We start from the raw sequence: 26,931 nt of genomic DNA on the forward strand, positions 1-26,931 counted from the left end.
GAGGTGGCTCCTCAGTCACAGAGAATGGCAGCTGAAGGACGGGATACCCCTGAAGGGCAGGTGCCTATTGATACCCACGCCTAGGCTAAGGAAACAAGCATTCATCTGGTGCCATGACTCTCCATGCGCAGGTCATTTGGGCTTTGAAAAAACGGTGGCTAGCATGGGACGGCATTTCTGGTGGCCAACCATGAGAGTGGATGTCAGGAGGTGGGGACAGGAGTGTCCTACGTGTGCTACCATGAAGGCCGACCATGGCCGAACCCAAGGGCTCTTACATCCACTTCCGACCCCGGATAGACCATGGGATAGCATATCACTGGACTTCGTGGTGGGCCTACCGGTAGACCAGGGGATGACGGCAATACTGGTGGTGGTGGATTACTTGACGAAAATGGGGCACTTCATCCCCTGCAAGAGAGTCCCTACGGCCGGGGAATTGGCGTCACTACTCCTAAAGAATGTGGTACGACTGCATGGATTACCTGGGGTGATCGTGTCGGACCGGGGGTCGCAGTTTACTGCGCAATTCTGGAAGACTTGGTGCACTGCGCTGCATGTTAAGACCGCCCTGTCCACCAGCTACCACCCTCAAACGGACGGCCAAACCGAGCGCCTGAACCAAACGCTCAAACAGTATCTGCGATGTTTTGTGGACCAGGGCAGGGAAGAATGGGTCGACTTGCTATGGGTTGCAGAGATAGCCTATAACAACGCCACTCACAGCTCCACACAGTCATCTCCGTTCTATAGCAACTATGGCCAACATCCCAGGTTCTTGCCATTTCTACATCCGTTCAGAGAGGACAGGATTCCCGCCACAGCGGACAGGGTGGCACACATAAAAGACACGTTGATGCGCTCAAGGGCTGTCCTAATAGAGGCCAAGAGAAGATACAAGGCTGCGGCAGATAGGAAGAGAAGGCCCGGGCCACTGTACCGCACTGGAGACTACGTCTGGATATCCACGAGAAACATGAGGTTTCGAAAGAACAGTGTGTTCCATCCCAAGTACATGGGCCCCTATCGAATTACCAAGTGTATGGGTCCCGTGAACGTGAAGGTGTGCTTGCCCCAGTCATTGCGGATACACCCTGTCTTTCATGTATCATTGCTCAAACCAGCACCCTCCAAGCCGTCTGGGACACCTAGGCCGGTATGCGTGGAGTCGGAGGTGGAGTATGAAGTGTCGGGCATACGGGCGTCCAAATGGCGCAGGGGGAAGCTGTGGTACCTGGTTGCGTGGAAAGGCTATGGCCCGGAGGAGCATTCATGGGAACCGGCTGAAGGGGTTCATGCTCCGCGCTTGGTCTCCTTGTTCCATCGGCGTTTTCCTGCCAGCGCTGGACCCGTGGGGAGCCGCTGAGAGGGAGGATGTACTGTCAAGAATTCCTGTCATACGAGGGGAGGAAAACGGTAACCAGCGAAAACGGACTACATCTCCCAGGATGCTTAGCGGTTGAGAGGTTATGTAAACAGGAGAGCTGTTACATAACTCAAGGGAAACACGCCCTTATGTAAACAGGAGAGCTGTTACATAACTCAAGGGAAACACGCCCTCATGTAAACAGGAGAGCTGTTACATAACTCAAGGGAAACACGCCCTTATGTAAACAGGAGAGCTGTTACATAACTCAAGGGAAACACGCCCTTATGTAAACAGGAGAGCTGTTACATAACTCAAGGAAAACACGCCCTATAAAGGGAGGAACCGGGAGGTACAAGGCTGTCGGATATTGTGTTTACACCGACGTACCTGCTTCGTGAAGAGCAGTGTTCCGGAGTGGTGCTCCAGTAAGGCAAGAACGGAGGTAGGTCGAGTCGTTACTCCCTGGGCCGTGTCTTGCCCCATCGTCACCTGTGAAGGACCCGGAAGCTCTACCGGTCAACCATTGAGCTTCGCTTTTTGACTCGGCTGAGTCCAAGCGCAGTGGCGCTTTTGCTGGTTGGAGTCGTAACTCCCAGCCCGACCAGAGACACAGGGACTGCCAGCTGTAACGCACACCAGGAGGTGTTTGCCGCGTTACAGACTCGGAAGTCCACAGGATCGATCGAGCGGCTGCTCTCGGTTCAGTCTTCTTGCTTGTGATTGGGGTATCGGTGACGCATCACCAGGAGGTGACTCCGCGTCCCGGTGCAGTCTGAGGAAGAGGTTGAGCGGCTGCTCCCTTCAGGTAGAGACCCCGGCTGGGTGTTTCCCTGACCCCTCGTTTCTCCCCAACACTCTTCGTGCCCCTCACAGCCTACCGATTGGCATTGTCGGCCATTTCATTTCTGCCCTCTGTTGGCATACGCCGGGATCGGCGTATATGCAGAGGACGGTTAGGACCATCCGTGCTGTGGGCTGGTAACGTACTTAGCCTGGAGGATTCCAGTGACTATAACTTTTGTTTGTTCTTTGTATTTTATTTGCCTTCATTAAAAGAACTAACCCTTCACAAGTGGTTGCGTCCTCATTGTCGTGTCTGTTAAACGATCCTGAGACGTTCAGGGCGTTACACGGGGGATGTCGAGGATGAGTCGTGCGGAGGCGTTCTGTATGCGCTGAAGTAGTTTCTGAAGTTTGGCTGTGGTTCATTCGTATAGGGCGTTTCCGTAGTCCAGTCGGCTGCTGACGAGGGCCTGGGTGACGGTTTTTCTGGTTTCGGCGGGGATCCACCGGAAGATTTTTCGGAGCATGCGCAGGGTGTTGAAGCAAGAAGATGAGACGGGGTTGACTTGCTTGGTCATCGTGAGGGAGAAGTCCAGGACGAATCCTAGGTTACGTGCGTGGTCCGTGGGTGTAGTTGCGGAGCCCGGTGCCGTGGGCCACCAGGAGTCGTCCCAGGCCGATGGGAATTGTCCAAGGATGAGGACCTCCGTCTTGTCTGAGTTCAACTTCAGGCGACTGAGATTCATTCATTCTGCGACGTCTTTCATTCCTTCCTGGAGGTTGGTTTTGGCAGTGGCTGGGTCTTTGGTGAGGGAGAGTATCAGTTGAGTGTCGTCGGCTTAGGAGATGATGCTGATGTTGTGTTTGCGTGAGATGGCGGTGAGGGGGCTCATGTAGATATTGAAGAGGGTTGGGCTGAGCGAGGAGCCTTGGGGTACGCCGCAGATTATCTCTGTGGCCGCTGAGCGGAAGGGTGGGAGGCGGACTCTCTGGGTTCTGTCGGAGAGGAACGAGGTGATCCAGTCCAGAGCCTTTCCTTGGATCCCGGTGTGGAAGAGGCGGGTTATCAGGGTGCGATGGCAAACGGTGTCAAAGGCTGCCGAGAGGTCTAGGAGGATGAGAGCGGTTGTTTCTCCGTTGTCCATCAGGGTCCTGATATCGTCGGTGGTTGCGATGAGGGCGATCTCGGTGCTGTGGTTGGCTCGAAATCCGGACTCGGATGGGTCGACCGAGTTGTTTGCCTCGAGGAAGGCGGTCAGCTGTTTGTTGACGGTCTTCTCGATGACTTTAGCCGGGGAAGGGAAGAAGAAAGATGGGGCGGAAGTTCTTGAGGTCTTTGGGGTCCGCTGTGGGTTTCTTCAGAAGGGCGTTGATTTCTGCGTGCTTCCAGCTCTCAGGGAAGGTGGCTGACGTGAAGGAGTTGTTTATGACGTTCCGGAGATGGGGTGCTGTAGTGAAGATTGCTATCTATATACGTACAATGCTAAGTTAGCACAACCGCGTTAGATGTTAGAAAGCCATCTTGCCGCGTTTTGCTGCTTTTGCACACGACACTGTATTCACATGTTATTAAGTGAGAAATGCTTGCACGACTTTGCTTCACATGAGAACTGTCTGTTGTTCACATCGCTAACAGTGAGCAGCGACCTTGGTCTGTACATTGTGTAAAGAAACAGTCTGGGTCGCTAGACGGTGCATGTTGTTGGGTTCAGGTTGATCGGCCCACTATTTAGCCATAACACGGACGCAGCTGCAAATACCTGAAAGTCGGGTGCTTTTAATATTGCAGTGTTGCATGTTTTTCATTACATTCGGAAGAAGAGCTTTCCCAGGAGCAGAGTCTAGCTGATCCTGTGATGTGATCTCACTAAGCTGATCCTTACGGTATGGGGTTCCCCAGGCAAGCCTAGAGACCTTCTATTAGTCTAATAATAATATTAGTTTATTAGCGAAAGGAAGGTGGCTAATATCCACTGTCATTTTAGCATGATTACTCCTTTCATTTTCTATGGTATTGTAACTATGCTGATGGTTTTGATCTTAATCATTTGTCTGCTAATTTTAGCCAAAGTACTGCATCTTAGGACAAAGGTTTATAAAATAAACTCTTTAAACTTTTTACCGTGTCTCTGTTTATTCTGTTGTGGACTGATATGAGAATAATTACGAAGAGGTATTTCTGATTCCCACCATTCCTGAGAATACCCTAAGTCGCTTGTTCTGGGTTGTCTATACATTGGGACCGCCGAGATAAAACTCTGATAACGAATGGGACACTGATGCTGGTCGGATAAGGGGTTCTGGGTTCTGAGGTGAGTTTTTGGTACACCACAATTCACTGAGGTCCTGGTTTCCTGTGCATAGTTCTGTGCATAAGCAGAATCCCTGCAACATGGCGCACCTAACGTTTGGTCTATTGATTTGAAACGCCTTAGCAGTGCTTATATTAGTCCACAACACCCTCACTCTGGTTTCCGGTTGACGGGAGTGACGGTTTAACCTACCTGTGTTTCGACTAATAGGTTCATTCAAGCTTGATCATTAAGAAGGTTATTTTTACTGAACCCCAGTGCTACTGTTAATATCGTTGATACTCTTTAGTGTGTCCTGATGGCGGTTGACATAGCCGCGCATAGTCGTGCACCTCTACGCCGTCATTTGACGCAGTATGGAGTGCCCGATGATGGGATGGCTGTTATTTTTGTGGTGAGCGCTGATGCGTCTTACGCGTCTTACCCGTATGAGTTGTTTTACTCTTGGGTGACTTTTCCGGCGGTGGAGGGCGACGATACGTTTCACACCTTTACTCCCACACAGCTACCTGCGGTCTATACCCCATATAGGACACAAGAAATTCCAATCTTTGCCTGGCAGCATACCATTTGGTTTAATGGCGCCCTTCCCCATGCGGTTGCACCGGCAAGAATGGGCCCGTTGTCTTTTGCAGGGGCCACATGGCCGGTGCTAGCCGGATTTACGCCTCATCCCCGTTATCTCACGGTGGCGGTAGCTGAGTTGCGGGTACTACACACAGCCCTGATTTCAGTTCATAGGGCTTCAGTGCAGTACGTGTCATGCAACGTGCAGGTGGGGGCACCTGCTGTTGCGGGGCAACCGACGGACCACCACGCGGTGGTTATTAGTCCTGTTATGGTTAATTCGGTAATGGGCAAGCGCCCCCAAAATAGGGATGAATTTCTCTATTGGCTTGCTGAGAAATTTGACCAACTGGAAGCGGTTTTTCCGCATACCACTCCTGTGGAGAAACACAGGATACTCACCATTAGTTTGCCGAAAGACTTAGTCCCAGATATGGGCAATTGCACGAACTGGGGCAAGGTCTTTGCCGCGACCTACTCGAAGTGCTTCGGCACTCCGTCTATGTCTGTACTACCCTCCGTCATCAAACGTGTTCAAGAGAATCACGGTGCGGAGGCTGCTGTTGAATTAGGAATGAGGCTTGTCAGAGTGTTCGATGTGGTGGCTTCCATGGTAATGGGCAACCTAAAAGGCGATGCCATGCAGTTCCAAGTACTAAATAAGTTGGACAGCGTGGATGAACTCGACAAGCCCAAAGAGTTGTCAAAAATAATTGCGCAAGCCTACAGGCAAGTGGGCCGTAGTGCGTTGGGTGTTAAACCAGCCGTAATAATTCCTGATATTGTACAGCAAACGAAGGTGAGCTCGTCGGCTAAAGACGAACGCCCAACTTTTTCTAAACAAAGTTGGCGAGCAAAGAAACAGGGTAAGCAGCAACAGAAACAGGGGTCTCATCCTGCCTCGCCCGTGCAGTCGTCCAGGGAACGCACATATGATCTGCGAGATTGATCTTGTATTAAGTCACCTGATAGATTTCAGGTTTCTGAACAACGCTCTCCTCGTTCTTCGCAGGAAACATCGGCTTCACAATCCGGTGGTGGAGTACGTGGGAAAGGAAGGGGTGCCCAAAGTTGTGAGCAACCCCGCCAGACAGACGGCAAAGGCAAGCAGGACAAGTCTGCATGTCAACGACCCCCTGTTTCAGAAGAAAAAAGTTGCTGCGCTAACCGCAAGGTATGCCACAGATGGTGCGGACGCAGCTTCAGAACCTGACATGGGCACTAACGCTGCTCGACAGCGCGGCGGAAGTTACAGTAGTGCGACAAGCACTGCGTCCATATCTGGTGGCGACAGCAACTGATACGTTCATAACTGTAGAAACTGCTGACATGAGAGTGGCTCCCCCTGACAGACTATATAACATTGTCCTTTTAATTGAAGGTGACATACAATGCACGATTAAAGGGATTTTTTGGGATCATCTGACCACTTCATATGATATTCTATTGGCAGAGGCAGATTGGCCCCCGGCTTTCGTTTTAGATGCTCCTAGAGGGGAGGAGGTAATCCTCCCGTCCTTTGCGCACACAGTGCCGAGGGACCAAGCTAAAAAGTTCGCCGAGGAGTGGGCTCTGGTGCTTGCACCTGCGCTGTATCGTAATCAGGTAGGCTAGGATAAATTGTCTCCCAGCCATGAAATTCCGTTGAGGTCCTCGCCCCAGCAACAACCCCAATATCCCATGCGTCACGAAGCAAGACCTCACGTCGCGGCTATCCTTGAACAATTGGAATATCAAGGTGTAATTGAAACGTGTGTCACCAATCAATATTCCTTTATTCACTGTGACGAAGCCTGACGGGTCGTACCGCCTGGTTTTGGATTACTGGCATTTAAACTCTCAATGCCGAACATGCGCAGTACAGAATACCCACAGTTCGGCTCTCGTCGATAGTCTCGTGAGAAAACGGTTTAAAACCACACTTGACATTTCCAACGGCTTTTACAGCCATAACCTGTCCTCTCTCAGTAGTGAGTGGACGGCATTTACCTCGGGTGGCAAACAAAAACATTTCAAAAGATTACCGATGGGCTATAAAAACAGCCCTGGTGTCTTCGCCGCTCGCGTTGTCTCTCTGTTGGAGAGCTTAGACCCTGATGCGTACTCGTATGTGGATGATATTTATCTCACAGATGACGAGTTGGGACCGCATCTCCATCGCGTTGATCGCATTATTGTTTTGTTTGCGGGCTTCGGTTACAAATTTAACTTTGCGAAGTCTCACATTGCGGAATATACAGTGTTGTTCTTGATATACGAACTCAACAATGAAGGTCGAGGTTTGGCTCCGCACTTCCTAGAGAAATGCATATGCCTACGTGCTCCTACGACACTGAAGAAATTACAATCTCTGCTGGGCTTTCTGAATTTCGGTCGAACGTACATTCCTGATTATGCCCAGCGTATCAAGCCGCTTATGCCTTGGTACAACCTACTTTTTCCAAATCATGTTGGCTGCCAGAGCATTCAGCTATATTGCAATCATTGCAAGCTGATCTTCTTGTTTCAAAATACTTACTGACACGTGATAACCACACTAACCTGGTCATAAGAATTGTGCCAGGCGCAGTGGGTTTCACATGCTTAACGTTCAATGAGGGCGACACCGTCCCCATTGCCTACAAATCACACTTGTACACTTCGGCTGAACTGCGATTTTCCGCTGTCGAAAAAGTTCTGACAGCAGTACAGATGGCGATTCTGAAAGAGCGAGCGCTATCGCAAGGTAAACGCATGTTGGTGGTAAAACCATATCCTGCCCTTGAGCCGGTGACAAAAGCAAGTGTACCTAATTCTAAAGCTTTGCATCCAAGGTGGATACAATGGGCCACTTCCTTGACATCGCCTGACGTCACATATATCTTTGACGCGGCACTTCAGACTCAGGAGTCTTTGCAGTATGAATTAGTTAATCCAGCTCCTCTGTGTTTGCGCCCTCTCGAGGATTACCATTGTGTCATTTACACTGACGGTTCTGCGCAACCGGCTACTGGATCGAAGCATGCCTATTCAGCAGCCTGCGCAATTGTAGTCTGTACTTTCGTAAATGGTGAATTCCAATCCGATGTTGTGCATACGCAGTCATTGGGTTATTGTACCGCACAGTTGGCGGAGCTTCGTGCTCTGGTGCTTGCACTGGAGTTTGCTGATCCTCGAGTCCCTACTCTTATAGTGAGTGACTCATTTTATTGTGTCCAATCTTACAACGACAATCTACATTTTTGGTCTCGGAATGACTACCATGATTCCAAAGGTAGCACAATTAAGCATAAAACGCTTTGGGTTCGAGTGGCAGAAATTAGGGAACATCTGCCTCTCGTGAATGTTATGCACACTCTTGGTCACCAACAAGTTGGTGTCCATGCTGTCGGCAACAGCCTGGCTGACGAGGCAGCAAAAACAGCAGTGGCAACATACTTAGTAGAAGCAGTTACAAGATCCAAAAGTAAGATCGATGATGACATCTTGGCAGCTATTGCTGCTACAGAGAAGGGAACAAAATTTCCAAGAGGTTTCCCTTCTCGTTACCATTATCGCTTAATTCCTGATAACGTCCCATTAGTGAGGATTAATGACGTTGGTGATAGATTGATTCCCAACGCGGACTGCAGACCATCTTTGATATTAGCAGCTCACGAGGGCATGGCGTCCGCGCATGTCGGCGTTGCAGCTACTGTATCTCTGTAACAACAACGTTACTGGTGGTGCGGTTTATATAAACAAGCCCGTGCTTATGTTCTTAATTGTGACATTTGCCAACAGATAAAACCTTCAACTGCGGCGCGCCCACCACAAACTCAGTTGTACATATCTAATAAACCACTGGGTTGTGTTTATTTAGATCATTGCGGTCCATTTACCTCGGATACTGCGTACAAATACATCTTGTTTGCAGTGGATTCGTGCACACGTTTTCTGTGGGTGTGGCCACAAAGGAGTGCTGATGCCCGTACTGTCATCAAGGATTTGCGTGTCTTTGTTGGAAGTTTTGCATGTGGTACCTTTCTTTCTGATCAGGGCCCTGCGTTCGCCTCTAAGGCGTACAAAGAAGCCATGAGAAATTTGGGGGTCCAAGTCAAATTTTCGTCTCCATACCGACCTGAGGGTAATAGTGTAGTGGAGCGAATGAACCGTGACTTAAAGCAATCTTTGACAGCCAGGGTTTTAGGTACTGGCCGGAACTGGCTAGCCCACTTATATGACGTGCAACGTGCACTTAATAATCTCCCTAGAAGGTCTCTGGATGGGCGGACCCCATACATGATGCTCTTTGGCATAGGAATGTTTGTCCCGGAACTTGATGGTCTAGACATGGCGGCGTCGGCCGCACCCTTTGACGTAGATGATCACTGTGCTGTATTGCAGAATCTTCAAGAAGCCAGAGACAGTCTAGCGAAGGAACACGTACCCTCCACATCTGATGCTGCGCTTCAGATTCCGGTAGTCGGCTGGCTACCTCGAGTTGGTGATCTGGTCCGTGAGAAGGTGGAGAACAAGAAGGAGTTCGGCCCCTCTTATCGTGCACCAGTTCCGGTGCTTGGAGTACAGGGTACACGTACAGTCATTTTACCTCCACTTCCTGGTCGCAAGGATACCCGGTACATCTCTATTGACAATGTCAAGCTACAGCGAGTGGCCGATTCTTCTTAGTATGACACCAGCGGTTTCGTGCCCTTCGATGCTGAGAAATTCTGTTGTGGCCCCAGCTTCTAACACCTTGCCTGATGTTGCCGTCGAGATGCATACAGTTACTGGTCCTTTATTGCCACCGACACCTGGTGGTCTACCTGAAGATGTTGAGTATGCTTATCCTGCGGATGTTCCATTGCCTGTTTTACAATCCACCACAGTTACCCAGTCACGATACTCTTTTGACACTAACTCAATGACTTCCATTGCCCCGTCCAAAGTTTCGATTTTTGTGACCTGGTTCAAAAGACATTTTTTAATTCCCCCTTGGACTTACATTTGGCTGGTGCTCATATGTATTTTTTTGTTTATGTCCGTTGGCTTTGTGGTAGTGTTTTTAGACTTATCAATGGACACTACCTGAAAGAAAGATCTACAATTCGACTAATTGATGGAACTTTGGCCCCCCCACTCCTCATCACATATCATGAAAAGGGACCAGACTTTTGTGAACATTACTGCCTGGCCTGTACATGATGGGATCGCTTGGGATGCTGTAAAATTTCAAATTCATGGCCCCACTGAAGTAATTAATGTGCCAAATGTATTCCGTGTTTCTATGGGTGATGTAATCAAACAGAACATACACTCAGATGATTGGGATGTACAAGCAATAGAAGCACTGTTTTCTGATTTGAAATATTATGCTGCATTTGATGCTGTAGATTTGTATTTAGATACAGCTAATTATGATGAGCAATTCTGCTATCAACATTATGGCACGCATTTCCTACACAAAGCAAATACGTTTAGAAATTTTGTAAATTATACACAATGGGAACACTGTCCGGCCCCTAGGCTGGGCAGCTCCACCACGTTATTGGACAAATTCACATATTTTTCTGATTTTAGTGTGTCGAATCCGGCCTCCTTTTATTTTAAGGTTGCGGCTGAGTCTGCTTCTAAGGTTAGACTGACACACACCAAATTGTTGTATTCCAAGTCCTTTATGTACAAATTGGCAATTGGAGGATATGATCTGTGGAAAGCTACTATCGATCTTAAATCGGTTTGGGGTTCTAAACTGTGGCAGGTACATGGAACAGAAACTTTGCATCGTGCCTGCCTCATCCCGAACCACATGTTATTTTTAAATTCGTCCATTTTTCAGACCACCTGTTTTGGAATGGTTACTTCTCAAAAATTAAATTCTCCCTCCATTCCGGGTCTGGGTGCTTATCCTAATTGGGGTAATCGTACGGATCTGTCCCTTGCTAAGTTGCAGTCATACATTTCCAACACATCCTTCAATATTTCTGAATTGAATCCGGAAGGGTGGTTGGTGTGGCAAACGAGTTCGGATTCCTGTCAACATCGGTTTCTGGATTTAGCACCGGGGTATACACAAGTTCGTGTAGACCCCCGTTTTGAGTCTTCTCACACTAACTACCTACTCAGTAGGGAAGTTGTGCCAGTCTTGGCTGCAACATTCCACCTTAGCGTCTGGTAAACTTCACTTATCAAAATTAAACGACAAAATAGATTTGAATGATTTTGTTAAGGGTCCTGCGGTTGGCAGGTCCAAAAGATGGGTATATGCTATTTACAACGAAGTTTGGAAGCTATCACAGATTGAGGCTGCATTCAGATTACGTGCTATTGATCAAGCCAATATGGAAAAGGTATTGGCTGTAATAGATAATAGCATTAACACCCTGTCTTCCAGAATTTATACCCTAGATAATATTGTTTCATCTGTGGTAGACATTGTGCAGGATGATTTGTCTGTTTTGTATCATGGTCAGAATCAACTGCATACCATTATGCAGTTTGCATGGACATTACAAAGGTTAAAGGCTGGGAAAGTCCCTTGGGATTATATGAATACTTCATCTTTGTTCCTTCCTTTTAATTTAACTGCGAAACAACAGTTCATGTCCATGAAAGATGCAACATACTCATTGCTGCACATTGAAAAGTTAGAACCTTTACCTTTCTCTGTTGCAGAATTAAACTCCGCTGTGTAGCTTATCCACGGGTTGATCACATTACCATTTCCCCTGTTTAAGTTCAGTTCGTGCATGAAACATTATGCGCTTGGCAGATATGAAAAACTTGGTACTGCCTTCCTGCACGAAGTTTGGTCACTCCCATTCACGTATAGATGTGTGAGGGACGGAAAAGAGGTATACTTAAAAGGTGAAGAGTGCACTTCCACTCCGGATCACTCTGTAGTGTGTAGGCACATTCAATTGCATGGTGCATGTAATGTGCACGCTCCTAATTTAGCTTGCGTCCTGAAAGGGATCCCTGTGCCAGTTATAACACCGTTTTTTACGCTGTTTGCTAACGGTAGTTATTTGCTGTTAAATAATGAAGCTTGCTGTGGGATGTTAGTGGGAATTCCCTACATAGTGACTGTATCACAGAGGGTAGTTTGCTGTAATAACGTCCTTTTCCCACCCCCGCATGGACGGCTCGATGTATCCATCTGGCCTTCCATTCCAACCTTAAAAGCAGAGTTCAATAAGATGAGCAGAATAAGGGCTCTATTGTCTCAGAAAGAAGTCGCGTTGACTTCCTCCAGGGAAACATTTGTCCTTCACGTAGCAAATACGCGCACAGAGGTGCAAGCGCTTTTGAATACTGATCTCCCACTTCATTTTGGGGCCCTTATTCAGACTATCTTTAATGCCTCGTCAACAAGTGGCCTGGCTCATTTTTTTTAAATTGTGGGCTCCGGCCTCGTTTCCTCCTTTCAAACAATTTTTGGTGTGATCCCGGCATTTTTTCATTCTATTTTTCCAGCGTCTTCGGAGGTCTCCCTTTGCTTCTCGCCCTCGTAGCTGGGGTGCTTTTGTTGATCTGCGTACTACGCTATGGATGCACAACTTGCGTCACACGACAGCAGGTCCCGGCTGCTCCATCTCCGTAACCGGATGCTTGAATACTATGGCACTTTACCACTGGCGACTTTAAGCATTGCCTATGGATTATCCTTCCGGTTTACCTACTTTACTTGTGTGCAGTCTGTCTTTCATTGCCTAGATTGTCCATTCCAATGGGCTCTGGATTTGTGCCTGTCGAACTCGGTGTCTCCTGCCCCGGATTATGATCGGCTAATGAGCCCCTTAGTGGCTCATGAGTTGGACTGTTCTGGCGTCAGGATTATGGCCTGTGGAGCAGCACATGGAGTCCTTGGGAATTGAGACATCGGAACGGCTGCAGCTGACTTCTTAGAGAGAAGTTATCTTGAAGAACATGCCAGTTGTCCTCGAATGGTGCTAGAGGCTCCGATTGTCGAGGAACATGTGTGTTCCTTTCCCTTGCTGAACTGTATGGCAAATAATTTTGCGGAACGTTCCAATGATTTCCTCTTGGAAGCTGTTGCAACGTATTGTGCTTATACATTGATCGATTTACTTTTTGCACCTTCATTTCATCATACCTCCTTCAATGATGTTTTTTTTTTTTTATCCTTTGAATGATTTTTTTCAATCCTTTTTTTTATTTTTGTGTTTTTTCTCTTCGAACTTTTTCACTTACCTTATATGGACTTACAGTTCATGCCCTTGGTTCCGTTCTATCAAACTTGAACTCTGCGTTCTTGCAAGTGCGCCCCTACTGGTTAGTGGTCCGATCAGGGGGGGGGGGGTGTAGTGAAGATTGCTATCTATATACGTACAATGCTAAGTTAGCACAACCGCGGTAGATGTTAGAAAGCCATCCTGCCGCTTTTTGCTGCTTTTGCACACGACACTAGTCACATGTTATTAAGTGAGAAATGGTTGCTCGACTTTGCTTCACATGAGAACTGTCTGTTGTTCACATCGCTAACAGTGAGCAGCGACCTTGGTCTGTACGTTGTGTAAAGAAACAGTCTGGGTCGCTAGACGGTGCATGTTGTTGGGTTCAGGTTGATCGGCCCACTATTTAGCCATAACACGCACGCAGCTGCAAATACCTGAAAGTCGGGTGTTTTTAATATTGCAGTGTTGCATGTTTTTCATTACATTCGGCAGAAGAGCTTTCCCAGGAGCAGAGTCTAGCTGATCCTGTGATGTGATCTCACTAAGCTGATCTTTACGGTATGGGGTTCCCCAGGCAAGCCTAGAGACCTTCTATTAGTCTAATAATAATATTAGTTCATTAGCGAAAGGAAGGTGGCTGATATCCACTGTCATTTTAGCATGATTACTCCTTTCATTTTCTATGGTATTGTAACTATGCTGATGGTTTTGATCGTAATCATTTGTCTGCTAATGTTAGCCTAAGTACTGCATCTTAGGACACGAGGTTTATAAAATAAACTCTTTAAACTTTTTACTGTGTCTCTGTTTATTCTTTTGTGGACTGATATGAGAATAATTACGAACAGATATTTCTGATTCCCACCATTCCTGAGAATACCCTAAGTCGCTTGTTCTGGGTTGTCTATACATTGGACCGCCGAGATAAAACTCTGATAACGAATGGGACACTGATGCTGGTCGGATAAGGGGTTCTGGGTTCTGAGGTGAGTTTTTGGTACACCACAATTCACTGAGGTCCTGTTTCCTGTGCATAGTTCTGTGCATAAGCAGAATCCCTGCAACAGTGCGATGATGGTGTCGGCTTTTTGAAGATATGATGGGGGCATGGGTCAGAGGGGGAGCCGGAGTGGATGGAGTTCATGACGTTGGTGGTGTCTTCAGTGCTGATGGGGGTCCAGGTGCTGAGGGTGGTGGTGGGGGTCGTTGGTTTGGTGACTGGAGGCGGAGGCTGGGGTCCGAAGCTGTTGTGTATATCTGCGATCTTTCGGTGGAAGAATGTGGCGAGGGAGTTGCAGAGGTCTTGTGACGGTGTGATGTCATTGTTGCTGGCGCTGGGGTTGGAGAGCTCTTTGACGATGTTGAAGAGTTCCTTGCTGTTGTGGGTGTTGTTGTCTAGCCGCTCTTTGAATGATGTCCTTTTGGTGGTGCGGATCAGCTGGTGGTGTTCGCGAGTGGCGTTCTTGAGGGCTGTCATGTTTTCTGTTGTCCGTTCTTGGCGCCAGGTTTTTTCGAGGGTGCGGCAGGATTTCTTTGAGTCTTTGAGGGCGTCTGTGAACCACGGGGTTTTCCTGTTGCCGGTCTTGCCTGGGTGGTTCTTCAGTGGGGCGAGGTCGTTGGCGCAGTTGGTGATCCACTGTGCGAGGTTGTGGGCTGCGTCGTTGGTGTCGGCGGTGTTGGTTGGCAGGTTCTGGCTCAGTGATGAGAGGTGCTGGTCTGTGTTGATTTTGCTCCAGCATCTGCGGGGGATTTGTTGCGTGCGGTGGTGGGATGTAGTCTTTTTGAAGTTGAAGTGGATGCATCTGTGGTCGGTCCTGTGTAGTCCGGTGGTCGTCTGGTGTTGAGGGCGGCGGTGTCGTATCTCAGTCGGGTAGGCTGGCTCCAGCGGGGGCCAGGGGTTCTGGCTCCGGGCGCGGTCCAGGCGCAGATGGGCTTGCTTTTGGCGCGCCTTCGGCAATGTCTTTCAAAATAAGCACTGCACATTTGCTGCATGCTTTGTCAGTGAGAAATATAAACACACAATGAATATTATAAAGTTGGCAACCCGCTTTACAAAAATGGAGTTGAGCTCTAGTTAAAAGTAAGCAATAAAAAAGTTCTACACATAGCTTTTTCATTTCAATTGTAAACAACTCTTATTATTGAGCACCTAATTAAAGAAAAGTCCAACTAATATAACACATTGATAACAGCACTGCTGCTACTTACTAGTTGATTTAGAGACGCTATTTATCTCTACTACCATAATTGCAATTGTTTTTGTTTTTACATCTGCATATAGTGAAGTTACGTTTATGTTGCCACCACTTTGAATAGCTGAGTCAGTATGAGATGGCTGCCATAAGCTCAGCAGTAAAGCAATTAGATTATACAACCAGCATGGCCATTCGATTGTAATTTAAAACCTCTATCTTAAGATCTGTTTTAGAGGAAACCTTTAGTTTATCACAGTTGTCGGTGGCCCTTTAGTACATTCAGAGATTGGATACAGATCACTATGGGATTCTGATATGGAGCTTTCATTAAGCCACAAGTTCTTTAGACATCTTGTGGCAGTAGAAGATGTGGTGGCTATGGCGCTGTGTAAGCATTGTGAAATATTAAAACTCGTTTTGTGTAATGTCATTACTAATATCATTACTTTACAAAATTGACTTAAAAACATATTTCCAGGCTTTTTATAAATAAAGCTCGGTTAGAATTTTTGTTTCATGTTTAGATTTTAAACATAGTGTCCAAATGCTGTTTGTTGAGTCGACTTTGTGAGAAAGGATGTGTGTTTTGGTATTACTCTGAGAGGGGAAAAGATAATATTTTTTCTCGCCCTCGTGAAAATTCAAATATGTAATATTATGTGTGAAAAAAAACTACGTCTTATTCAACCTGCTTTATATTGGTTCCAATTTAAAATGTCTTCTGTGTCGGAGTGACGTGGTTTAAATTGAGCTCAACTTGTAAATGTTATGTTATCCCTTTTGTGTCTCATTTGAAAAATCTTACGTATGTGGTTAATCTTGTTTTTGAATTTACCAGTAACAATGAAGTTAACAATTTCTGTTAATTTATCATTTTCCTTGTAATGTTTGTATTCTTATTTTGTTTACAAAGTGGTTACAAAATTAAAACCCTAGTAAAGCTGCAGTGCTAACAATTTTAATTCATTTTGAGCAGGTCACTGCAGGAGAAATGAAACAAAACAGCATTGTACTTCAACACTTCTAGCCAAACCCAACCTGCTGATTGAGAATACGGCAATTGACCGGATCTGCCCTGTGAAAGTTTCAAATGAAGCCAGCATGTATACTCTGTGTTGGACAAATTAATTTGAAGTCTACAAGCTCTTTTGGTAGGTGAATATAAATTATATGTTCATATTTTTAAGTGGCGCATACTGGTGGTGTTGCATTTTGTCAGTACCTGATAACAGCATGTTTTTAAGGTTTGAAGTAGTTTCCTTTTGTTGCTGAAGAGATTTTAATGAAAAGGATTGGGAGGATGCTTACATGCTGTAAATTCTAGTTTTGCCAATATAATTTGCAGCAGGGTTTTCAAAAAATAAGGGTGCAGTTTTGGCTGATCTTTATCACAGCTTAGCTAGCAGTTCTATGGCATCTGGTCACTGTCCAATGCCGAATTTAGGCCTTCCTGAAAGGTTCACTTGTAGCGCGTTCTTTGAAATTAAATTGTATCTTGGGAGAACAGGCACCTTCTTTTCTTCTACATCAGCAGTTAATGAATGCATGGCAGTTTATATAAAGTAAGATTGAGACTGCATTGTTGGCCATTGCCATCACATGAGAGTCAAAAACATAAACATGTATAAGCAGTTTTATTCTTTTCTGATACACTTACGGCCTGATTACGACTTTGGTAGTGCAGCGCCGGGTCAGCACCGCCAAAGCTTTGGTCGGACCGCCCACCTGATTAAGAGTTTTCTCCTGTCTGGCGGGCTGGTTTTTTGCGTTCCCAAGGTGGCGCTTCCGAAAACGGGCACCAAAATAGGAATGCCAAAACAGTTCCGGCATGGACTGTAAAGTCCATGCCGTGCAGAAACTGTTGTGCCCCCCTGTTTGCATCCACACAAGGAGGAGGCACTGGGGACCCTGCAGGGCCCATTTGTTTCCTCTCCGTCACGGTGTTCATAGAGTAGGAACCTCCATGACACCACAGGCGGAGAAGAAACTAGCAATATGCTTGGCAGGACCGCGGCGTTCCCGCCAAGCATATTGCGGCCTCCTGACCGCCGCTACACCGACTGGGCATGGTGGTTCCCCATTGGCTGCGGCAGGGCAATGCCAGTCTGACAGCTGAGTTGTAATTTGGCAGTCAGGAGACCTCTGCCATGCCCCCACCTGTCTGGCGGTACATAGACTGCCAGACTCAAAATCAGCCCCTTACAGTGTTTCTGAGACAGATTGGATTCCAAGTTCTGTTCTTAACGATGTGATCACTGTTATGCCACTAATATCTATTCAATTCACATGTGCCACTGGTGTGACTACTTAGCAATTCAGTTTCTGCATTACTACACAATTCTTGAAGGCTGTAAGATTATAGTACGAGGAATTGATCTTTTGCCTTGAATTCCTGTGCATTGCATATTGGTGGTGTTGCATGCATTATATTCATGTGTGTAGCATGCATTGAGTGCATATAAATTTGAAGGATGTGGCCTTAGATGGGGCAGATGTTGTGGCTCATGGAATTTTCAGGAAACATGCTTCTTTGAAGGTGTTTTCTTGGGCATTTTGTTTAATTGTGGGTGATTAGGGTAAATGTCCTTAGAGTTTGGCCAAAGCATGAACGTTTTTTTGCACTTTACATGCAGTGTGATGGATTGTGTGTTTTACTTTTGTGCCTAGGTCACCACAGAGATGGTGGCACATGTAAAGAATCATACCAATACCGGCTGCATGTATGATGCTTGTGACCCATATTGAAGCACTCCAATACATTTATACATCTACCAATAAAAAGGGACCTTTGTTCATGATATCTTCCCTGACTAGCAATACTCATCCAAGATAACTTGCAGAAATGATGTAGCTCTAAACATCATCACCTACCACAAAACACGGATCAGTTGAGGGGGTTAAAGAGAGCTACTCACCCGTGAGGGTCTCAAGGCGCTGGGTAACAAGATAAATATTTTTTATTTTTTTATTTTTATGACATTTACATTTTCATGGGGTCAAATATTACAGAGTAAATATTCCTTCTCCAAAGAGACGTTTTTGATCTTGCATATTTCAGCTCAAAAAAATCCTAAAATACGGAGATGGTAGGGGACAGGTGAATTTCTCACTCCTCTCTCTCTCTCTCTCAGCTTTAGCTTCAGTAGTGAAGCAATCCAAAATTACTATGTGACTACTCAAAAAGCGGAGAAAATTCACCGCCTATATATTTGGAGGTCCCACTTTAGTGAAGGTAAATTATACTGTTGATGCTTTTTGTTGTGGGGGAGATGATGATACTCTCCTTATACTCCATTTGAGGGAAGGTCATTATTTATCACCACCCTCTGTTGTGATATTATCCATTCCTAGTTGCTCGCTATGTCCTCTCAGAACAGGTTGTAGTCTGCCACCTGGGACTCATACTCCCACCACCCCGCCATCTCACTTCTGCCACCTGGGACTCATATACTTCCTGTCTCCCTTTTCTACCTTGTCTGTAATCTCACTTTGCTCTATAATCTCACTTTACTCTGAACAGAGCACCAAGACATCCCCCAAAAAACTAAAGATTGCTGAATTTGCGTTAAAACGATTTTTCAGTGTTTTTGAACAGGTGAAAATTAGCCAATATCCATTACTAGACATAACCAGCATTGGCATAGCCAATAGGTCTCGCCTTTGGGACCTTATAAGTGTTTAGCCATGCAACACTTGATGTTGTTGCACCAAGGATATTGTGCTGCATAACTAAATACTTATAAGGTCCCAAAAGCGAGACCTATTGGCAATGCCAATGCTTGTTTTTGTTGTGTTTCCTCTGAAGTAGAAAGATGTTCGCCGCAAATCTGATTGGAATTGATTTGCACCCTGTAGTGTCGGGAGAAGGTAGCGACTTGTGGAGTACCATGACATCTTTAAGGGGTTACAGTGCTAGAGGAGAACAGGAGATCAGACAAATTCATGTCACAAATATTAACATTAATGCGGGGAAAAAAAAGTATTCAATAGACTCATTTTTCCCAAAATTCCTGTTCTGAACAGGGATTGCCCGTGTAGGACTCTGAGGGAGTAGATCACGAATATTAATGTGACGTGGAAACTGAAGACACAGGAAGGCAGTGAAAGCTACGGAGAGTCAAACTCAAAAAGAGGAAGTAAAATGGAGGTGCGATAGAGGTGTAAATTAAGGAAGAGACAGATACTGGACGGAGATGGGGTGTAGGGGAGGAAAAGAAAAAGAGGACAACAAGGAGAGAGAGGGAAAATGAAAGCGGGGTGCGCGCGCGACGGCAAACACGCGAGCGGCAAAAGTGAAAGTAATCCGGGTCCAGATGGCGCCTCGGGCGCTGAAAGCTGGCGGCTGCGCGCTTGTGCGCGTAACAGCAAGCTGGTGGCCCGCTGCCTCTGGGTAGCACTTCCAAAAGTAGCACTTCCAAAATCCGCTTACTAAATGTCTCGCTTGAGACAGCGCATGCGCTGATTCAGGCAAGACCTAAAAATGCTTTGTATGCATTGGAGCTGGCTGGTAACCCAGTACTGTGGTTTTGTTGCTTAGGCTAATGGATTATATTGTCACTTCTATGAACAGTGAATTGTCTACAACAGCGACGTTTCATAGATCGTTTTAAAACCAATCTCTACTCTACATAATCTGGGCATTGTGATAGCAACAGGAGGCAAATTAGCGAAGGCCTGCAACGAACTGGGTGTGTGCGTCTGTTTTAATGCTTCCAGGCACGTTTTGTATTGCAGAAGGGGCCACAGACGGTTGTGCATCCTTTTCTGTAATACATACTGAGCAGTGCAAATGGGGATTCCCTCATTTGCATGATGGTGTGGCACAATGCAACTGTGGGAACACCTTTGCCAGTGCACCAGCAGCACATTAGAGACACAGGTTCACGGGCAAAGAAATCTTCAAGGGACACTCTAATTGTACACCTCCTAGGTGATTGCACACAGTGTGCAGCTGTGCCGCTTCATGGCAGGGGCAGTGGGAAGACACTGAAGGTGCAGCTACAGATGTACTGTTTCACTAGCAGCACTCCTTGTCCCTTAGGAGCGTTCTCAAGGCCCCAAGTTGATGGGCATTTGTCAGTGTTTGAATGTATTTAGGTTTTTTGAGGGTATCCACTGTCCACCACAAGGATCTAATAGTCTCCCCCAAACTGAGGTTGAACCTTTTCTCCTGGTTTTCTTGCTGTGACACAGGCATCAAACGCACTCACTGAGTAAACACATGCACAGACAGTTTTTTTAATGTCTAAAGCAGTATAACAGAAATAACTCATAACGCCTCTATACCTTTGTGAATGTGTTTTATCTTGTTTTTACAGTGCAATATAAATGTTGTGTTGCTGCTAAACTAATGCTATATTTTTATATGCCACAGATAAATGTGTCCATAACCCTATGGAGAAAAAGGACTATGAAACATGGCTTGAAAACATTTCAGTTACTTTTCATACACTGACAGACTTACAGAAAAATGAAACTCTGGATTACCTAATCAGCCTAAGTGGGGCAGTACAACTCCGACATCTCTCTAATAATTTAGAAACTCTACTCAAGCGGGATTTCCTGAAACTTCTGCCACTGGAACTTAGTTTTTATCTATTAAAATGGCTAGATCCGCAAACCCTCCTCACGTGTTGCCTCGTGTCTAAGCAGTGGAATAAGGTTATAAGTGCCTGTACGGAAGTGTGGCAGACAGCCTGCAAGAACTTGGGTTGGCAGATAGATGATTCTCTCCAGGACGCTTTGCATTGGAAGAAAGTTTACTTGAAGGCTATTTTGAGAATGAAACAATTGAAGGACTCCAAGGCTTTTGAAAAGGCATCTTTAATTGGGCATAGCGCCAGAGTTTATGCACTTTATTATCAGGATGGACTTCTTTGCACAGGTAGAGTCTAATATTTTCTTTTTTTATAGTAGCCTTGTTTTATGGTGGTTGCTCTACCACATTTTCCAACTGACTTGTTATTTGAATGGTGGTATGCAGATTGTATTAATTAGTGGACACACAAATGTCATATTTTCTTTATGTACAAGTTCAACAAAAATATGTGAAGTGTTAAGCTGTAGTGTTGTGCAATTTAATTATCTGTACTTTGACACACTATATGTATATATTTAAGAGATAAAAAATAAAATAGTAGACCAGTACTCTTGCTGCACACATCCACCTGTAGGTTCATAGAAAGCTCTTGTGCTGAGGTTGAATTCAACTTCAAGGGTAGCTGTAACTGAAACATTGAAAGAGAAACTAGGAAACACAGTCATCAGGTCAGTAGGGAGTAGTTTTCAATTGAGATCCCAATATTATTTTAATTGAGCAAAATAAAAATACGGAACCCTCGTAAGCTTATATTTTAGGCACATATCAATTAAAGTGGAAAACATCAATCCACCAACATCAACTCTGTTTAACTTGTTAAAGTTGCTGTGTTTTGAGTAAGTGTTTAAACATAAAATTAACATAGTGCCATCCATGCTGAGCCAGAAAGTTGCAAACTCATCACCATTTTGGGCAATGCATAGCAACGTTTGCATTGGTAAAATACGATTCTGACCCACCTGGAATGTGGTTAAAACAACCCCTAACATGTTTCAAATACATTAAAGCTCAAGCCAAAAAAATCAAATTGTTTGGGAGCTTAGAGTGCTACATTTCAAACCCACCACTAAAGAAGGACCGATAGGTAAGCTCCTGTTTTAGACAGGGAGCGTTTCCCTTTAAACACACAAATACTAATAACCACTAATTGGAGTTCAGACCCCAGCCCCGCCCCAACCTATGACCTGAAAGACAAAACTGAAACATGTACCCTATGTAAAGTTACTGTGTCTTCTGTTCAACTTTTCGTCTGCTACTTTACCTTCAAGATCCTTTACCCTTTAACCTCTTTACACTTCTTACTCCCCTTCAAAACTTTTCTTACTTATCCTACAGTATCTTTCTCCTCCCCCTACTAGCTTTCTTACTCCCCTTCTACTTACTTTTAATCCCACCATCCTACTTCATCTCCTGTCCTCCTATCATTTCACATCTTCAGTATATCCCTCTATTGTCACCCCATTACTCCAATCTCTATCATTAAACACCTTGTCAGTGATTACTGTCAAAACCCTGCAGCAGTACTTCAATTGAAAATAAACCCTCTGTTAACCCTTTTAAAAAAAAAAAGAAATCAGTCTCTAACACTCTAAAATTTATGCTCACGAATGTCATGTAATGCCAACCTCAGTACCCCTCAGGATCTGGACTTAACATCCATCAACAAAAATTAACTCTCCCCTTCTTTTGGCAATCTTAGCCCTGCAGAGTTTCCATCCTTCACAAAGATAAACCGCAAAAAACTGGAGATGTTGTTGCTATCGCCCAGTTATTGTTATAGCAAATCTCAGCTTCATCACCTTGCACTGCAATTCACTCTGATGCTGTATAATGTTCAGGTCACCCATGCCCTTTAAAATCTGGAAAAGATCCTATAGTTGCATTCTCCAAAGAGCTCAGACTGCCCTCAAGTGCCAACCCTACCTGCTCAGTCCCTGACTGCCTTACCCATACACTACACAGACACTATCAAGGAAATGATAAATGAGCTAACCCCCCTAAGTCACTAACAAACTTCACTGCCTATGGTATTCCAGTAAATTAAATGTTATCAAGCCCATACAAGAAAACTTAAGAAATATTGTAGATAAAGACTGCAGAAGCCCTCCCCAGCCTTGGAAAACAAAGGAAAGCACACAAAGAACTCTTCCTCCAACCGAAATCCAACTGATACAAATATTGCTTCAGTTACTAAATAAACCAACCAAAAAATCTCTTTCAAACAATAAAAGTATGTACCAACTCTGTTTATCAAAATAGAACGAGTAGCATTCTCACAAAGTAAAACACGTTACCAAACTCTGGACAGAATAATTGACAAAATCTACTACAAGATAAAACTGTTTAACCTAATACGGTCGCTCCTATTCTGAACAGATCAATCACTGCTTGGTTATTTAATTCCTCTAGATCTTTACTCACTTACTAAGATCATGTCCTCAACGAAACCTTCAAAACATTTGCTGTGAACCATGCTGAACCTCTCCTTTAGATAACTCTGTAGAAGAAGGCACCTTCCCAGAAATACTCACATCTTGCCAAAAATCAGACCTAAAGAAACGATGACAGTTTTAGACCCATCAACTAGCTGCCATTTTTTAACAAAATAATTGAAAAGGAGATTAGAAGCCAACTGGCAAACAAAATATCAAACAACAACCTCCTGAACAAATTCCAGCCCAATTCCAGCCCTAAATGCAGCACTGAAACGGTCTCTCTATAAATACTAGTAGCTATGTGAACACGCTAGAGGATGGAAATGAATGCTGCCGATAGGTCTAAGCAGGTACACAACACCATCAACTATAACACAGCTAAACATGTTGGCACCGAGAATGGTCATAAAAGATAACGTTTTAATCAAGTTGAAGTCTGTCCTCTCAACTAAACCCCAATTTGTCTCCTTAAACTCTTCCAGATTGTCTCTTTACCCAGTTCTACACTGAGCACCTCAAGACTCAATCCTTTCATCGCGTCTCTTCAGTCTCTACACGGAGCCGCTTTGCCCAATGGCCCATAATAAGACAATAAATATCCTTACACTAAGATGCAAATGAATTCAACTATACCTCAAATTTTTCAGATCCTCAGATATTACATCTCAAGTTCAGTCTTGAAAAATTAAGTAAATTAATGGTTTCTCTAAAACTCAGATTAAACCGTACTGAATTCCTTGTGCTCCATACAAGCAACTCTCTTCCACCAGTCCAAAAACGGCTTGACTTCTTTCACCCATTAGGAATTATGACTGCTTCAGTACAACAAGCCATTGACTTCAACCTACCCAAACCCATCAATACGCTAACCAAATCAGCAACATAACTGCACTTCTATAAATAGGATAAATAAAATCCTCTATTCCTGCAATGGATTTCAGTACAGTAGCTCAATTCGGTCATCCTTTCACACACTGATGGAGGCGGTGCTCTCCTTTTCGGGCTACTGAAATTATCAACTGCACCTCACAAAGCGGAGGTGTGGAATTTTATAAATAAGGTACATCTGCAAGAGAAATGCTTCTTCACAAAATCCAGTTGTCATATAAAAATTCCACCTGTCCATTTGGTGCTATACAGTGATGTGACACAATATGGTAGCATTCTTATTCTATCAGATCTCTGATAACAGCCTATCGGATAATGTTAGGGCGTATATTATTTCAAGATTTCGATCCTAGCTAGGCTTTGACTTTACAACGTTTACGCAATTCTACTTGTGGTTGGAAATAGGTTGGAAGCAGTACTTCCAGTGCTGGAATGACTTGTGATTTGTTGCCACCCACTAACTAGCATGTTTAAGGATATTCACCATCACCTTTCCAATGACTTGCCATACTGAAAAGATTGGAAGTTTACACCAGGGCGGGTTGAAAAGGAATTTACTGAAAGCAAGTTTGTAATTGCTCAGCAGATGTTCACAAGAGCCAATATCAATGTTTGACATCCATGTATATGGGTTTCACAATAGTTTGCTTGGAGTATGGTTTCCAGACCTTTTTCTGTAAACTGTCGAATTCTTCATTAGAGTTCTAAACTTGCACCAATGCTCAACATGGACCTGCAATTGCACTTTTGTGACTCTCTTTAGGTATCTGCCACTAAAGTTATTCTCCTTTAATAGCCTTGTTATGGGGGGCATGCATCAAAAACCTTCTATTAAATGATGCCTCAGAGAAATGGTATTTGAAATTACCCAATCCTTCTTTAAGTTGTCAATTTTTTAGTACATTTTATTTTCAGAGCAAACAATCATCAATCTTGCTTTTCTGCTGTGGCCATGAATTTGCATACTACCAGGGAGTATTCTGGGGGCATTGCAAATAGGGTCAAACTGTTAAATTTCACAAATAGGTACATTTGTTGTACAGGAAACACTGTCATTAATGTAGGGAGAGTTGCCCAGTGGTCAGAATAAACAAGACCGCTTGTTGTTTTCGACTCCAAACAATATGTTAGCTGATAGGAATTCCACACTCCCGCAAAGCAACTGTACATGAGGCAGCACGACTTGTCTCTAATAATAATAAGTCAGACCATGTTACCCTTATCCTTAAGTATCTGGCTGGCTGCCACAAGGACATCCACAATGGCTTTTTATCTTAACTCGAAGACAAACTCCTGACAACTGGCATTTAAAAATTGACAATAGGATAAACCAGCCTCCTTCTCGAAATCCCTAAATCAGGGAAAAGTACAACCGCCAACCAAGCCTTTTCCTGTTTGACCCACAGGTTTTTGATGCCTTCAGAATAAACTCAAACCTTCTCTCAGTTAGGAAAGACAGCAAGACTCATCTCTTTAAAAAGTATTTTCCAGTCTCATCTATTTTCTCGGATCATTGTCGACTCTTCTTTATACTCTTGTTTTAGTCCTTCATTCCTCGACCCTACCATCATTATTTGTATTTGATGTCTGTAAAGCTCTGGCTACTAGTTCCAACTATATAAATGAATACATACGTTAAAATGGAAGAGGTTCAAAAACACCATTGGGGTTGTTCTGGAATCAAAGATGTTGATTGATGTATCTTGTGGGAAGAGAAACCTTGAAGGTGGTGACTCTTCTCTTTATACAATGAGTATAGCAATATTTGATAGTGTAGTGAAGGATAGTTGCACTAAGCCTAAGGAACAAATACAAAGAATAATTGTTCACTCTGCATATTTGTAGTGTACAAAGGTGTAAGATTTAGACGGTAGACTTAATTAGCGCAGAATATCTTGGGTGCTAATTTACTGGCTTCTTGCTTTTGAGATCAAAAACCTTGCAAGGCATTCCGATTCTTTCCAGGGTGCCTGTTAGAAGGACTATATATATGAATCTGACAGACTGGCTTAATTTATTTTCTTAGTCTTCTCTAGATAGTTTCTTTTTGTTGGCGATGACAATCTTCTACATGTATTTTGATAAAAAACAAAAAAAAACATACCAAAAGTTTTTTTTCTTTCATAGAGGTCCACACGCATTTATATTCTCTGAGATTGTCCCTCTCACATAGCTTTTTCCATCTGTTAACTGTCCTGAAACACAATAGGGTGATTGTTGTAGGTTGCTTAGATATCTAAGCATTGCATTGGAAAAATAGACCGATGCTTGTAGCAACAGATTTGTTAAATAGCTTATGAGTCTGCATGTATATCTAAACTACAGATTCTGCTAAAGATAAGGACATGTAGCATTTCCATCTTCAAATGCAAGTAGTCTTCTTCACAAATAACCAATGAAATTAGCTAATGTCCTCTTTTCACAGGAACATACTGATGACTGTATACTCTTGATCAAGAGTGTGTAAAGTAGATCTGGGAGACCCCAATTTACACCATGTTGTCAGTACATCCACTTAAGATGAATTGAGATGCATTGAATGTTAATGGAACTCATTTACATAGTGAGAACTGTTCCTCAGATCTGACAAGGACTCCACCTTTCTTGACCTACATTGTCCTATA

General features: G+C 44.5%; 1 protein-coding gene across 3 annotated transcripts in view; it reads left to right on the forward strand.

Moving 5' to 3' along the window:
* Nucleotides 1-26,931, forward strand: part of FBXW2 (F-box and WD repeat domain containing 2) — a 137,597-nt gene that overhangs the window by 23,146 nt on the left and 87,520 nt on the right. For all 3 annotated transcript variants that reach the window (XM_085613713.1, XM_085613715.1, XM_085613714.1), the window contains exons 2-3: nt 16,362-16,536; nt 20,760-21,269. In XM_085613713.1, coding sequence (XP_085469839.1) covers nt 16,476-16,536; nt 20,760-21,269 — 571 coding nt within the window. In that variant the 5' untranslated portion in view covers nt 16,362-16,475. The remainder of the gene's footprint in view (nt 1-16,361; nt 16,537-20,759; nt 21,270-26,931) is intronic.

The sequence above is a fragment of the Triturus cristatus genome, chromosome 1_2 (assembly GCF_964204655.1).
Source record: "Triturus cristatus chromosome 1_2, aTriCri1.1, whole genome shotgun sequence".
Taxonomy (NCBI): Eukaryota; Metazoa; Chordata; class Amphibia; order Caudata; family Salamandridae; genus Triturus; species Triturus cristatus.